At 41.1% G+C, this 17,008-nt stretch overlaps 1 protein-coding gene and 1 long non-coding RNA gene across 2 annotated transcripts; both read left to right on the top strand.

Annotated features, from left to right (window-relative positions):
* Positions 1-4,173: 4,173 nt before the first annotated feature.
* Positions 4,174-4,884, top strand: LOC148211312 (uncharacterized). Its single transcript, XM_088124373.1, has 2 exons — positions 4,174-4,330; positions 4,487-4,884. Exons 1-2 carry the CDS (start codon positions 4,174-4,176, stop codon positions 4,882-4,884), a joined length of 555 nt encoding a protein of 184 aa, XP_087980499.1.
* A 6,203-nt stretch (positions 4,885-11,087) lies between these two features.
* LOC148211311 (uncharacterized) lies at positions 11,088-14,002 on the top strand. Its single transcript, XR_015790963.1, has 3 exons — positions 11,088-11,847; positions 11,946-11,984; positions 13,635-14,002. It is a non-coding gene; the product is annotated as an uncharacterized LOC148211311 (long non-coding RNA).
* Positions 14,003-17,008: the final 3,006 nt, after the last annotated feature.

The raw sequence follows: 17,008 nt of genomic DNA, 5'->3' as shown, positions 1-17,008 counted from the left end.
CCCATCGCGGACAATGGGGTGTCGACTACAGTCTACGAAGCCACGATCTCAGAAAGCACCTCGTGGACAAGAAGAGGAATGCCTCACGGGGCCCATGAATTTCTCCATCATGCTCTCACAAATACTCTAATTATGGCCTCAAGGCCCAGTCAAAGTACAAACGGTTGACGTTGGAGTCCGGATAACGAGGGAAGAGTTCGACCTGATGAAGAACAGGTTTGACGAGCAAGTTGAAGCACTCAAGGTGAAGTGTGAAAAGAAAGAAAGTCCCTTCGATGACGGTGAAATGGGCGAATCGCCATTCACCTCGGACGTCATGGAGGCTCCAATCCCTCTAATGTTCAAAACGCCTGTGATAAAGCCCTATGATGGGTCTAAGGACCCAAAGGACTATGTTGAGGTCTTTGAAGGCCTCATGGACTTCTAAGCGGCATCTGACGCCATCGGGTGCCGAGCTTTCCAGATCGCTCTTATGGGGAGTGCTCGGCTCTGGTACAGAAGAGTTTATTAGCCAATTCTCTTCTCGCCACTATAACAAGAAGACAGCTACTCATCTTGCCACTATTTGACAGAAGGAAGGCAAGACCCTGAGGGAATACGTGTCCCGCTTCCAAAAGGAGCAGCTTAAGGTCGCGCATTGCTTTGACGATTCGACCATGTGCTACTTCCTCACCAGCCTGGCCAACGAGACTCTAACAGTCCAACTAAGTGAAGAAGCACCGTCAACCTTTGCTGACGTCTTACAAAAAGCCAAGAAGGTCATAGATGGGCAAGAATTGCTCAAACCCAAGCTGGGTCGGACAGACAAGAGATCCGACCAGAAAAAGTCAGGTAACCAAGAGAAGGGGAAGTCTGATTCCAAGTCTAAGGACAAATAATCGTCTTCTCAGCCCTCCCAGGACTGATCTAACTATAAGAGATTCGACTCGGACTCCAACCTAAGGGGGCCCTACAAAAGGTACGCCCCAACTACCATTCCAAACTCTGAGATTCTTACTAATATCAATGAGAACAGATTGGAAAAGCTTCTCAAGCGGCCTAATAAGCTTAGAGGAGACTCCGAAAGATGCAACAAGGACATGTATTGCCATTTTCATCTTGATCACGGCCTACTAGAGTTGAAGCGCCAGATTGAAGACTTGATTCAAGATGGCTACTTCAAAAAATATGTTGGTAAGCCAGGCTCAAGCTCGACGGAAAAGAAAGAGGAGAAGAAACATTCAAGGACGCCACCTCGAAGGGATGACCGACCTGCGATCATCAACATCATCTTCGGCGGCCCAAGTGAGGGCACGTTCGGAAATAAGAGGAAGAAGCTCGTTAGGGAAGGTCGGCGTGAGGTTTGCACTGTTCAGGAGCAGAAGCCGACCTGCCATATCTACTTCTCAGCTTCAGACCTGGAAGGGGTTCACGTACCCCACAATGATGCCTTGGTGATTTCACCGCTCATCAACCATGTCCAGGTCAGAAGGGTGCTAATGGATGGGGGTGTTTTGGCCAATATCCTATCCTTCACCACCTACCTAGTGCTTGGATGGACCAGATCGCAGCAGAAGAAAAGTCCAACACCCTTAGTTAGATTTGCCGGGGAATCCGTCACACACGAAGGCTGCATCGACCTCCTTATCACAATCGGCCAAGGTGATACCCAAGTCACCTAGATGGTCGAGTTCGTAGTAGTTGACGTCCGATCAGCATATAACGGTATCTTCGGACGACCCATCATCCATTCCCTTCGGGCCATTCCATCGACTCTGCATCAAGTCATGAAATATTCAACGGTCAATGGAGTCGGCATGATTCGAGGTGAACAGAAGACGTCCTGATAATGCTACATTTCTGCACTCAAGGGATCAACAGTTTGAGCCGTGGAGGAAGAGTTAATTCTTCCATGTTCAACTCTTTCCCCCTCCGAGAACGAACTGCCCAAAACTAACCGATGCGAAGTAGCTGCGCCCACTAAAGAATTTGAGCTTGTCCCCTTGCTCAGCGCAGAGAAGCAAGTGAGCATATACACTAAGTTGGGGGCCGCTGACAGGGAGGAGCTCATCTCTTTCCTTAGGGCGAACTTGGACGTGTTCGTGTGGTCTCACGAATACATGTCCGACATTGATCCAAAAATAATGGTTCATCACCTCAACATCGATCCATCATTCCGACCTGTCAAGGAAAAAATAAGACCTGTAAATAACGACAGGAGTGACGTAATTGTTGAGGAAGTGAACAAATTGCTTAAGGCCAAGTACATAAAAGAAATTCTATATCCCGAGTGGCTCTCTAACGTTGCCTTAGTTAAAAAATCTAACGAAAAATGGAGAATGTGCGTAGACTTCACCAATCTTAATAAGACCTGTCCAAAAGATTATTTTCCACTGCCGAGGATCGACCAGCTCGTAGACGGTCAGGCACGAGTCGCTCATTTTCATGGATGCCTACTCCGGATTAACCAAATTAAGATGCACGAACCAGATCAAGTCCACACCTCATTCATAACCGATCAAGGCGTCTACTGTTATAAGGTCATGCCTTCTGGCCTGAAGAACGCAGGGGCAACTTATCAAATGATGGTAAACAAAATGTTCATCAATCAGATCAGACGCAATATGAAGGTATATGTGGACGATATGCTAGTAAAAAGCAAGCAGTCCAAGTCACACCTGGCCGACCTGATCAAGACCTTCAGAGTCTTTCGAATGTACTGTATAAAGCTCAACTCGGCCAAGGGTGCCCTTCGAGTTTCATTTGGGAAGTTTCTTGGGTTTATGGTGAATAACCGAGGAATAGAAGCCAACCAGAGAAGATAAGGGTCGTGCTCGACATGCAAGCCCCAAAAGCTCTCAAGCAGTTGTAATACCTTAACGGTACGATTGTTGTCCTCAATAAGTTTGTCCCAGATCCATGGATAAATGCGCTCCTTTCTTCAAAGTGCTGAGGAAGAAGGGACCTTTTGAGTGGACAGCCAAGTGTGAGATGGCCTTCGAGGAGCTCAAGAGTTATCTCTGCTTGGCCCCGTTACTCGCGAAGTCCATGCATGGAGATAAGTTACATTTCTATTTGGCCATGTTCGACAATACAGTCAGCTCAGCCCTAGTCAAGTAAGACGGAGTGCATCAAAGTCCTGTTCATTACACAAGCAAGGCCGTGACTGAGGCCGAGACCAGGTATCCTCAAATGGAGAAACTGGCCCTCGACTTAGTCACCTCGGCACGCAAGCTGAGACCGTACTTCCAAGCCCATACCGTGACTGTACTCACAAACTTGCCCTTGAAGCAAGTTTTCCATAAGCAAGAGACATTTGGCCGCTTAATGAAGTGGGCCGTGGAGTTGAGCGAGAACGACAACCAGTTCGAACCCCGAACAGTTGTGAAGGGGCAAGTCGTCTCAAACTTCATAGCAGAGCTCACCCCACCACCGGCTCAAACCGCCGAGTCCAACATGTCATGGACCATGTATGTCGACGGATCCTCTAATGAGAGAGGAAAGGTGTGCTCCTCCTTGCCCCAAATGGCTTGCGCTTTGAGTATGCCCTGGGCTTTAATTTTCGCACCTCAAACAATGAGGCTGAGTACGAAGCTCTTTTGGCCGGGCTACGCATGGCAAGGGGACTAGAAGCCAATCGATTACAAATTTTTAGCGATTCCTAACTGTCAGTGAATCAAATCAAAGAAGAATACCAGACGAAAGATCCTCGGAGGGAGAAGTACTTGGGAAAGGTCAGATCGCACCTCACACACTTCCAAACTTACGAAATCAGCCAGATTCCAAGGTTAGAGAACTCCAATGCCGATGCCTTAGTCAATTGGCATCTGCCTACGAGACCAACCTGGCAAGATCGGTCCCGGTGGAGATCTTGGATAATCCTTCTATCTTGGAACCAGATATGATGGAAATCAATTCCCAGCCTCCATCGTGGATGGACCCAATCAGGGACTTCCTAGCAGGCAATGTTCCAGTAGATCCCAAGGAAGCAAAAAAAATGTCGAGGAGGACAGCTCGGTACCTGCTCCGAGACGGAACTATGTAGCGGCGTGGATTCTCCTTACCCCTTCTCAAGTGCATGTCCAAAGAAGACGGGAATTATGTTCTGAGAGAGGTACATGAAGGAGTCTGTGGCAACCATTCAAGGGCCAGGTAATTATTGGCCAAAGTCATTCGTTAGGGTTATTATTGCCCATGGTTGACCAAGACGCAAAAGAGTTCGTGAAGGCGTGTGACAACTACCGGCGCTTCGCGAACATCATCCATCAACCTCCCGAAATGCTGACTATGATTTCTGCTCCATGGCTCTTTGCACAATGGGGAGTGGATCTAATCGGACCCTTCTCATTAGGCAAGGGATAGACTAAGTACGCCGTTGTAGCTATGGATTATTTCACTAAATGGGTCGAGGCCGAGGCACTCTCCACAATTACGGAAGCTCGGGTCACGACCTTCATTTGAACAAATATTGTGTGTCGCTTTGGCATATCCAATGCCATCGTGACAGACAATGGCAAACAATTCGACAACCCAAAATTCAAGGATTTCTACTGCAAGCTCGGAATCAGTCATCTCTGTTCATCCCCGGCTCACCCCAAAGCCAATGGACAAGTAGAGGCGATCAATAAAATTATCAAACGCCACCTTAAGCTATGGCTGGATCCGAGGAAAGGCAGGTGGGTCGATGAGCTACTCGTAGTGTTATGGTCCTACCGAACCACACCGCGGGAGTCCACTAGCGAGACTCCCTTCGGAATGGCCTTTGGCTCTGAGGTCGTGGTGCTTGTGGAGATTGGAATGCCATCCGAGAGGATAGAATACTATGAGCAGACAAAGATCGGGGAAGAGGTACTCCTCAATCTCAACCTCCTCGATGAAAAAGGGAAACAACCCAACTACGCCTAGCGGAATATATCAAAATCGAATGGCCAGACATTACAATGCCAGAGTTCGACCTCGACGCTTCCAGGTCAGACATTTAGTCCTACGGATAATACAAAAGCATGTTGACACACTGGAACCAAGTTGGGAGGGGCCATATGAAGTTAAAGGCATAGTCCGACCTGGGACATATATGTTGGCCGATCTCGAAGGAAAGTTACTCTTTCATCCGTGGAACGCAGAGCACTTGAAGTGATATTACCCTTAAAATGTTGAAATGCTCCAAAGATGAATTAGACTTGTAAAAATTTTCAAGGGCTAATCCCAGTAAAGGACTCCCTGATATTTAATTTCATGTCTCCTATGGGTATGAGTTCGATGTGAATTTAAATGAGGGCTAGGAGTGAGATAAAACTTAGAAAAAATTCAAACCTTTGGAACATACGAGTTCGAGGTGAGATGTGGATTAAAACTTAGAAGAATTCCAACCCCTAGAACTTGCGAGTTCGAAGTACGATGTGACAAAATTAAAGATAAATTTTAGGAGGAAGATAGTGCATTTAATAATCAAAAGCTTGAGCTGAGATGTATGAACCTCGAAGACCCAGTACATGAACGTAAAAAACAAAGAAAGTACAAAGATTCAGAGCGATCTGAGAAAGTAGGAAAAGTTTGAGCGCATCAGCTGCTACCGAGGTGCGACCCGAGTTCACCTTGGGACCTAAGGATGTCAAGTTCCTGAGAGTCCACCATCCCAACCTCTTAGGAGGAGTTCACTTCAGTAGCAGGTAGGGGGGTCCCGTCGACTTCTTGGGAAGAGAGGCCGGCACCTTCCTCTTCAACGAGCTCGTCGTCAGACTCAAGCTCCTTCAAGCATTGGTCCACAAAGTCTTGGGTGTCAGGAGCTCTATTGGGACATGAAGCCCACTTCTGGGCATACCTGAGCTTGATGGGCTCGAGATCAAGCTCGGGAGCCACCTCCTTGACTCCCTTCATCAAGAACTTGAAGCCAGCATCATTGAAGTCCTTGGCGAATCCGTCGAAGTCAGGATGCTGGCGAAAAGCCTCTTCCAATAGCACCCTGTCGCTAAACTTGGACCTCTAGAGCTCGAGCGCGGCTTTTAACCCCTCCACCTCAGAGTCTCAGGCCCATAGATTCTCCTCGACATTTCTACACTAAGGTTCGATCTTGAACCTCATCTCAATGTCCGAGGTGTCGCCTATCCTCGCCCATGGGTCATCGATCAGCTCCCTAAAGGGGCTAATCCTTGGACCAGATCGAACCATCTCCACCACGTCCTCGGAAGAGTTAGTCTTGCGTCTCTTCTTCTTGGACTTCTTATAGGAGGCCTTCCTCTAAACCTCCTGATCCTGGAAAGCATCAGTCGCTTGCATTTCATGTGGAATAGCCGCCTCGCGTTCCACCTCGATCGCCTCGACCTCAGTAGGTGGGTCGACCAGAGAAGGGTATGGCACTTCCTTCGACTTAGAAGCCTACCCCTCACGGGGGCGCTTGTGCTTGACATTTTAGGAGAAGCCGCACACCATGGCTGCCAAGAAAACAAGTATGAATTAAAACAAAGTAAGAAAAGCATCAGAGAATAAGTGTAAAACACCCAAGAGCAACCAACCTAGTTCGGAGTTCGATCTTTGAGCTTCGGGAGGAGCTAAGAGAGGGTTGAAATCGAGCAGTCTGGAGGCAAGGATAAGTTTGTCCGTTGTGAGCGTGCTAATCTGCTTGCCACTCTTAAACTTGCCTTTAAAAAATTTTAGAGCATTGAAGGTCGGCTCGGAAAGCTGAGGGATTGGCCTTATAGCAAGTGAAAGTAGCAAAAACTACGAGTTAGAGCACGAAGAAAAACAATTAAAAGCGAGTAAAGAGTCTACTCCTTACCTAAGTTCCCAAACCTACAGGGGAGGTTGTGGAAGGGTAGGTCAGATTCGTTCTTGGCCAACCACGCTCCGGAGGCGAAGAACCACTTTCCAACCCATTTCTTTATGGAGGTTGGACTATTGGGATGCATCCTGTGCCGTTCCTAGTGTTAGGTGTGATGCCTTAAACTCCTAGTTTGTATTTATTTAAAAACCAATGTATATTCAATAAATTTGTTGTTGAATTCATAGCATTGCATTGTCCAAAATCCAATAAACTAAATATCCAAGGTTATTATCATGTAACCGGGACAGTACATACATTAGGTATATATTTGATATACTAGGTATATAATTGATATACCCCTGATATACTAGGTATATATTTGATATACCCCTGATATACGAGGTATATATTTGATATATCCTTGATATACAAGTGGATAATGTCCCGTGAATAACCTAAAGGGTCTATAGTATATGGATAACGCTGGGTACCTTATCCTGGCAACACTATGGATACGACCCACTTTGTAAATGTTACAAACGACTTGATCCAGGTCGTTCGTGTGGAGACATGCGAGTGGAGGTATCCTATACAATGAGTTTGTGTAAGACCGGATCGGGAAATAGCCAATCTTTAGATGTCATGTCGTTAACTAACAGATTGCTATTTCATAGGATGACCAGACAACTCATTCTCAATCCTGAGTGAGTTATCGACTCCTACCCTTGAGGGCTCGTCCTTTGATCTGTATGGGTGAGAGTGGCCCGAGTCGCCGACTCAACATTCCTACAATTTTGGGGACGAGACCAAGTGAGAGCTGGGAACATAACTTCCCAAGATCGAATTTCCTCCTCCCCGACCTTAGGTGTAACAACCCGTATTTTCCAATACGGTCATTTTGACAAAATGCGGAAGCGTAAACAACTAAACGCTAAATTAACGGAAAACCTATTTATATAATAAGATACTATGACAAAGGATAAGGACAAGTCCAACTTTGAAACAAAAAAAAAACTTACACTATAATAAACTCAAAGGATAACTACCAGAACTAACTAAGCTCTCATAGGCTAAAAACAATGGAAAATACTAAAGATTTCAACTGCTCATGCAAGAACGCTATTCCTCAATCACTATCTGAGCAGTCACTTGAACCTTCGTCTGAAAACATTTAGAAAACAGAAAAAAAATGAGTACAAAAATACTCAATAAGCAATTTCCATATCAAACATTGAAATTCATTTTCCTTTAAAAACATTCGTAAACAAAAATACGAACAAATCAAAACTTTTAAAGTCCTTTAAAATATTTAATACAATTTTCAAAACTTTCAAAATAAACTAGATTTTCGGAAACAAAGTCTTCAAATAAGATAAAATTTCCAGTCAATCAAAACAAACTTTCATTCTTTCAAAACAAACTTTCATTCATTCAAAACAAACTTTCATTTGATCAAACTTCAAATCCTTCAAAACAAACTTTCTTTCTAAGTTACTTAAGTGGAAGGTTTTGAATAACTAAATCAAAACTTTCAAAGTTCATTCTAAAACACTTAGTACAACTTTCAGACTTTTGAATAACTAAATCATTCAAACATTCAAAACAATCTTACATTCATTTATACTTTCAAAATCAGAGTGGAAGGTTGTATTATTTGGGTAGCCTACAGAACATATGTGGTTACCCGTCGGTAACACCAATCAATCAGAAGCTTCTATCAGAGTCGTCGAATTAATATCGACCAGAACAGAATTGTCGAAATAATATCGACCAGAACAGAGTTACTTAAATGTGAGGCCATGTGAGTGAATAACACACATATGAGTCTTCATTCCCAAGGAATGTCAAACCACAAAAGTGTCTTCCCACAAATAAGCCAGAACAGAAGTCCATCAATTCCAAATTAGGCTACTACCCCAAATAAGCAAAACGTTCCTCAAAAACAAAATCATAGCATATCCAGATAGCCGTATGAAATCAATCAAAATATCTTTCAAATAAAATGCAAAACAAATACTTACTTTCAATATTAAATTAATTCAAAACATTGAACTAATTTAAAACAAATTTTATCAATCCTCCAAAACATGATTTCAAATATTTCACAAATAAACAAAATATCATTTTCAAACCTTTATCAAATCATTTAACAAAACTTCAAATACTTTGCAAATAAACATAATTTCAATTGCCAAATTAGTTTTCAAATCCATAACAAGACTTGAATTTCATATGCAAGATATCAATTTCAAATCGTCGTATCAAATCCAAAATACATTTTAGTTTTGGAAAAGATATAGCAAATCACTTACAACACTTTTCGAAGGGATAAGGTAAATCACTTAGCCCAAAAACAATCTCATAAACAAAAAGATTCAAACAAAAAATTATGGAAAATTTTTAGGGCAAAAGTCCTTAAAATCTTTTATTCTAAAAAATAAAGACCTCAAAACTTTTCCCAATAAACTGAATTAAATAACTACAAATCAAGAAAAATAAACTGAAACAATGAGGAAGAAAATCTTACCGATCTTTGAGAGAAAATACCAAAAGTCTTCTTCTTTTCTTTTCTTTTTCTCTTTGAGAGAAAACTAGGTCTAACAGTTTAAGAAAATAAAACCTAGGGTTTGAGGGCTTTTATAACAAACCCTAATCAATCCTTATTTAAAAACGATAATAAAAAGATATAGATTTAATAAAACTCTTTCTTTTTATTTTTTAAATTCTAAGAACAAATTATCTTTTAAAATAATTTTTAAAACAAAAATTTATATCTTTTGAGAAAACAAAGAAAACAACTAAATAAAAATAATAATTTAAATATATATATATATATATATAAAAATTTTTTTCGGTTGTTACATTAGGGGAGTAGATGAGTGTTCTCTTACATACTGACTCCGGGACTTGAACAAGGGGCTCCACCCTCTCATTTGCTCGAGAGGGACTTCCGGTTATGGGTTGGACCATAACCGGGTTGTTCATTAGAGGAGTAGTGGTATTTAAGGAACAAGATGTAACTGAGGGGTAAAATGGTAATTTGATCCAACTTGAGTTACGAGCACTCGTGAAGGATTGACTTGCCATTAATGGTCATATATCCATGGACACGAAAATATTCTACAGTGAGAAGAGTGTAACTGCGGGTCTTTAATGGAGTGACCCGTAGTTAACGAATGTTAATTACCTCGGTCAATGAGTTTGACCGATTAATCTCGCACCGTTTAAGCTTCTGATCTGTAGGTCCATTAGGTCCCCTTGCTAACACATGACGGGTAAAACGAGGATCAAGTTTTTTGGAAAATTTTGAAATGTTCAAATTGCTCAAGGGATTATATGTATATTGATACATTATAATATATAGTTAATTCTAATTGAAACTATATATTATGAGAGAAATTATTTGAATGACATTCAAATAAAATTAATATGAATATGATTCATATTAAGACTATAGGTTAAAAATAATGTGCATAAGATGCACATTACAACTATAGCTTATATGAGATAAATGCTTTAGAATATTATTCTATTTTGATAATAAATAATTAAGTGTTAATTATTTATTTAGTTAATATATATATATAATTAATTATTAATTAGATTAATAATTAATTAATTAATATTAATTAATACGATTAATTAATTGAATATATATATATATTAATTATTATTAATTAATAATAGTATTAATAATAAATCACTCCCCTACGAAAATGCAGAGAAGTGGGAAGTTGCTTATGACGTGGGGAGTTACCTGTAACGCCCCCGTTCTCTGACTCGTTTAGTTTAAGAGATAAATAATGTCTTTGGATTTTTCCCTAAGTTGATAACTTTAATTCTTGGATCTTCTAACTTCGGAATTAAGTTTAATTTCATTGGATTAAGATAATTTAAGTTCTCGATTGTATAGGAGATTTTTAGTTAAATCTTAAATTCAGGGGTTTTAGGATTTTCCTTCATAAATTCTACTTTTCTTTGAATTATTATTCTTGGGTCTTAGAGTTGAAGTTAATTATTTTATCTCGAATTATTGTGAGTTTTATTTTAACTACTAACGTGAAATTTCGGGTTTCTTGTTTTGGGCCGTTAGAACTATTTGAAAATAGAATTCTAGTTTCCTCTAGCCCATGGGCTTTCCATTAGAGTTAGGAGTTGGGCTTTTCATTTTTAAAAACTAATTAAAAGGATTCTTTTAAAATTGGGAATGTGGGCTTTTTGGTTTAAAAGCAAATTAAATTAAATAAACATAAAACAAAGAAAACCCTAAGTGGCCTCTCTTTCCCCCCTCCTTCTCCTTGTAGCCGCCCCCCCCCCCCCGATTTCTTCTTCCTCTTCTTCCCCAAACCAACCGCCGCACTCCCCCGATTTTTCTTCTCCGGCGACTCCACGGTGGCGGCAACCTCATGACTCAGCGCCTCACGGCGTCACGGCAGCAGCAGAACATTCGACGCATTTCGACGACGGCAGCAAAACAGCTCGAGCTGCCGACGTCCTCTTGCAGCACGACTGGAAGCCTCGGCCAACGTCGATTTGCGGCGTTTCTCCAAGACGAGCGGCCCTCCACGAGTAGACTTGACGCCCTCCGGCGATAGCGGCGGCTTCTGCACCAGTTTCGCGGCAACTCCGGCGTCCTGCACCAATTTCGCAGCGGCGCATCTTGGTTCCAGCGGCCTCGTGCGCGACAGCTCCTCCGGCGTTGGTCTGCACCAAACCCAACGACCCACGACCCACAGTGTTGTTCTCTTTGCGTGCAGCAACTTCGATGACCCCGAACCCAACGGTGGCGATGCTTATTCCGTGGCCAGCACACGAATCGGCGTCTCCAACGACCTGTGCTATGGTTCTGACGAAAACATTGGCAGATTGGTGAAGATTTCTTCGTTCCAACAACTTTTGACCCCTACCCACACTCAACCGACGCTCAACTCAAGATACCCACTCTATTCGGCATTGGTTCGGCGCTGACCAACCTCAAATCGGACCCCAAGTCAGCGTTACCCATCACTTTTTGGCGTCGGACCAGCAAGCTTTTGGCCTTTGGAACTCGATTTTGGGAACCCGAACCTCCTCGGCGTCGACCCACTCCTTACCCAAGAGGTTTTATGGTGAGATAGTAGGCAACGGATCATCTAAACTTACTTTCGATGCAAACTAAGTGTTTCTAGTATGAACTCTAATCAAGTCTGGATGCTTTTTGATTTAGGAACCCTTCGATGAGCTTAGTAGCAGTTTGGGACCTTGTGTAAGTAGTTTCTTACAGGAGGGATTGGTTGTTGTGTGCTGATATGATATAGTTGTTTGCTCGTGTGCCCATGCGTGATATTTGCATGTTGCTTGTCGTTGTTATCGTTTAGTAAACGTCATTGTTGATAAAACTGTTGATATATCTTGGGAAAATTATGTGGTTGTGTGAATAAATTTTAGCCAAGTAATCTTGGATGACTATGATTGAATTGTTGTTATGTTCTAATTGGTTTTCATGATGAAATTGGTATACCGGTACTATAATCTGTTGTTTCGAAAGCATATTGAATATTTATGAGAAGACGGGTGTGTTTGATGTATGCTGGGTATCTATCAATTATATTTTGGTTAAGTTGTTGGTTGTGCCTTTTCTGTGAATGAAGCTTGTTGGAGCCGTTGGATCACGTTGGACTATTTAAATTGATTGGTTTTACATATGATCATTTTGGTGTATCGCATATTGGACTGTTATGAGATTTTTGATGCATGAGGCATGGCGTAGTAGCAAGTAGGATTCTTGTGGGAGTTTTGAGACATAACAAAGTAAGTAGACAAGGGGCATGTGCGTGCGTTAATGTATACTAAATGGTCTCTAACGTGCTGATTTTTTTATGGCGTTTAATGCTAATTTTGTTACGTCATTGTGATAAATAATTCTCGTAGTGTTAGTCGATCTACTTGGAGTAGTGTTGGATATTTGTCGATGAAAATGGTGAGATTTCTGCTTTGCCAAACTGTTGAGTATTGTTGTGGTAATGTTTGTTGCCTGGATATGCATGAATTGTTCGGCGTGTATTGTGAGTTATTATACTTAGTAATGCTTGTTAAATAATGATGTTGGATATGAAGCATGATTGGGTTATTATCTCATTATTAGAAAGTTGTGTATGTTGTGGAAGCATGCTGGATTGTATTTGTGAGTTGAAAGATACAGGGGTAGTGGCTTAAGAAAGTATATAGTAAGACTCTGGTGAGAGTTGGATTCTTGGAGAAAGTGAATGGGTGGGTGTCAGGGCCTCGAGTATAAATGGTCGGGGGCTGATACGCCACTAATTGGGTATCGAGGCCTCGGGTAAAAACGGTCGAGGGTCGATACACCAATATTGGATAAGGATGAGTGTCGAGGCCTCGGGTATAAATGGTCGAGGGTCGATGCGAGGAGTCATTTGAAAGGAATACTATTGGGGCCTTGGGTATAAATGGTCAAGGGCCAATAGATGGTGAAGTCATCGGGACCTCGGGTATAAATGGTCGAGGGCCGATGCAGCAGTGTCAGGGCTCTGGGTAAAAATGGTCAGGGGCCGACTCTACTCGAAGGAGTTAACTGTGGAAGGCTAGGATAGCTGTGATAAACGTAGAGGTACTCGAGAGATTAGGGAGGCTAGAGATTGGTAGTTAATGTGTTCGTGGTTGTGGTTGTCACCGAATTTTATAGAATGTGTCTATGTTCGGATGCATAATGTGATGAAAAGCATGACTATGAATGTTTCATGATTTGGTTGAGCATGATGTGTGGGTGTTGATCCTTTAATAAGCATGACACGTTGTTTCTTGATAAGTATGCCGTTTGTGTGTGACCCTTCAGATAAGGGTTGCTTACTGAGTACTGTGGTTGTACTCATCCCTCTTTTTCCCCTCCAATCTGTAGGTATCGAGCTAGCTCCTGGGATGGTGATGGCGAGGAGGAGGCTTGATCGGAAAGACCATTAGCCATGCTGCGTGCAATTAATTTCCTTTAGTTAGGATAGTTGTGGCTATTTAATCTTGTAGTTGAGTTATTAGTGGTTAATTTGGTTTAGTTTTATTGTCTAAAGGATGTTGTAAGATTGTCGATTCATTATTCTTTTTAGAGCATTAATTTTGTTAGCTTCTTGAACTACGGGATTGTAACCTACTTAGGATATTTATGAATACATTTGTTTAAGTTAATCGTACTTGATTTAGTTTTTGCTTCATTGCCATTCGAGATGTTAATGTTGATTTAGTGGATGGTTTATAGTTAGTAAAGGTTTCCTTGAAGGGTTTGGTTATTGTGAAGTCGGTATTAAATGGTCTATCCGTATAGCATGTGAGTTTCTCTTAAATTTTTAGTGTTGTTGTTCTAATTGTTCAAGCTTTCGTGAGTGTTGAAAATTAGAGTAGCGTAGGAGAAGCGTGGTAGCTTTATTGCTTAGTATTGTTGTGAAGATAATTCTCTTGTTTAGGTGAAAATTTTAGGTAGTCTTAGTAACGGTCCCTGTTTGGAAATGGTGAAATGCCTGGGGCGTTACATTACCGCACGTCATATTTTTTCTCTTTTTCTTGCAGTTAGTTCTACAATACAGAAAAACAACTCCCAACATTCCTCTTGGGACACTCAATCTCTCTCAATTCTCCCCCTCGTTCCAAACAAACGCTCCCACAAGCAAAGATCTTGGTGCCTAGAGGATAGCACGGAAGATCATTTGATGGTGTTCGTCGGGAAATCGTTGAGGAACTGTTCTTCAAATGTAAGTTTTCCCTGTATTTCTCATTCTTTCACATTTGATTTTGTTTCTCAAAAATTCATGAACGGTGATCCGCTTCTGCTCCAGGATTCACATCCCATCAATTGGTATCAGAGCTGCGTTGATGTTCTGATTTTTAGGAGCAAAATTGGTGTTCTTGGTGGGTGTTTTCATATTTTCGAAGTATGGGTTTACGGGTTGGAAAATTTCCGGTTTTTGGCATGTAGATTGCAATTTAAGTCTTGATTTGATCATGTAATTGCCCGGTGTTTTGGACATCTAGTTTCTGTATCGAGTCTGTAAGTCCAAGTCGCTTGAAAGTTGTTTGTGGCGTCGGATTTGGCGTAAAGTTACAGAAAACAACCAAGAAGACGAAATAGACCACGCAGACAACGCCATGGCGCTATGCAGCAGAGCCATGACGCCATGCCTTAGCACCGCAGGGCTGCCCTTAGCCGCCGGGGCGCTGTCCCGGGTGTTTTTCGACATGTTTCTGTGGCTCCAATTCCCGATTCGAGGGCGGTTGCGGCCATTTTCTTAATTTTTTGTATTATTTTACGTTCATAGAGTGCCAAAAATGGGTCCAATTTTGCTATTTAATTATTTTATGAATTATGAATGTGTAGTTTAATTAAAAGCATATTGCATATTGTATATCATATAGTTTTAAAATCCCACCATAGGTTATATGCATAATATGTATGTTTGATATATAGTATATGTATATGATCATGCATTATATAGTTATAAATGTTATAATGTATGAATGAATGTTTTATTTTCATGATTAATATAAGTGTTGTATTAATTATATTAGATAAAAATAAAGTTGCATTGAGCATGACATTACTTTAGTTAATATAATTGTTATATTAATGTATGCCTACAATGCATGATTATAGTTTTAATTTCTTAAATTTTATAAGAGTTATAAAATTTGGTAGATAGATATTAAAATCTATAATAAAGAATTGCATGCAAACATAGGGTCTAAATTAATTAATTTTAAAGGGGTTTAAAATTAATTAGACCTTAAGTTATATCTTCTAATATGATTAGGGGATAGTATTTTATTTTGTTTTAACTAGGTTTAAAATGAAATGATAAAAGACTAAATATAAAATATTGCCTATAAGGGAACCCTTTCTAAGCAAGTTTCTGTCAAGGTTGAGACATTTAAGCTGACCGTAAGGGAACACCTCTACATGGGAACCGACATGGCGGTTGAATTAGTCAATATTTTATATACATGCAATAATGTCCTTAGCTTATCGTTTAATAAACTAAAACATTAATGTAAAACTACCAATATAATAGTTATATTGGGCCCACTAAAAATTCACTTAGTTAATTTCACTTAGCCGAAATTTATCTAAGTAATATACCCTAGTCTTATAATACCAAGTGGGAGCAAAAGTGAATATGTAATATACTACGTATATATTTGATATAGAAAGTATATATAATATACTTATCTCTCTCTCTCACGTTCTCCTTTATATTCATACTGTGACTTCCATGCTCGGCCTTATGTCGTCCTGGGCGCGGCCTCTCTACGGAAGGTGTTTGCATGGTTCAATATCGAGGTGAATGGAGATAGTATTCATAGTAAGTGGGAGAAGGACATGTGACAACACATCCTGCGGTTTCCGCCATTGGTTTGCACCTTGAGGTTTCATACATGACCTGTATGTCGTCCTAGAGCGACCATCCCTACGGAGGGTTCATTGTATGGAATCAAAACCAAGGCAAATTCCAGAAATAGATGAGGGTCTCTTAGGTTTTGATCCAATATTTTCTTTCCATACGGCGGAATTATTGGAGCGGACCTCTGAGGTTCGAAAATGATGGGTCACACTTACGAGGAGTTGTTAAGTTGGTTAGCAATTTCCTGACCAAATAAATGATGACTAAAGTTTATAGGAATAAGAGTTATTCTGGTGTAAAATTTAGTTGAGAACGTTTCAATTTAAGGAAGGAGTAGTTGTCTGCCCTACGATAGCTATTGCTCTAAATCACTGAAGCGTCGTTGCAAAACAATTTTGTTAGGGTGCTTAATTACTTTTACTAAAATATGATTGGGTTTAAAGGCTAATGTATGAAACTAATATAGGTTTGTTTTTACTTTCAACATGTCTACTTCTATTATTGCGCTTCTAGTCGCGCAAAAACTTAACAGTGAGAATTACAAACAATGGAAATCGAATCTAAACACTATTCTCGTGATAGATGATCCTAAGTTCGTCTTGCAAGAGGATTGTTCTGAAGCTCCTACGCCTAACACCACTGTGGCGGTGCGCAATGTCTAAGACAGATGAATCAAGGCCAATGACAAGGCCAAGGTCTACATCTTGGCGAGCATATCTGATGTGCTTGCTAAGAAGCACGAGGACACGGTCACCGCTAAGGAGATCATGGACTCGCTACAGAGCATGTTTCGACAACCGTCCTCACAGGCTCGACATGAAGCCCTTAAGTTTATTTACAACTCTCGCATGAAGGAGGGCTCCTAAGTGCGAGAACACGTTCTCAACCT

The sequence above is a fragment of the Momordica charantia genome (genome assembly GCF_013281855.1).
Source record: "Momordica charantia cultivar OHB3-1 chromosome 5 unlocalized genomic scaffold, Mcharantia_2.0 BLBB01000005.1, whole genome shotgun sequence".
In the NCBI taxonomy this organism is placed as follows: domain Eukaryota; kingdom Viridiplantae; phylum Streptophyta; class Magnoliopsida; order Cucurbitales; family Cucurbitaceae; genus Momordica; species Momordica charantia.
The sequence above is the reverse complement of the archived record's forward strand: the minus strand, read 5'-3'. Positions and strand labels throughout refer to the sequence as shown.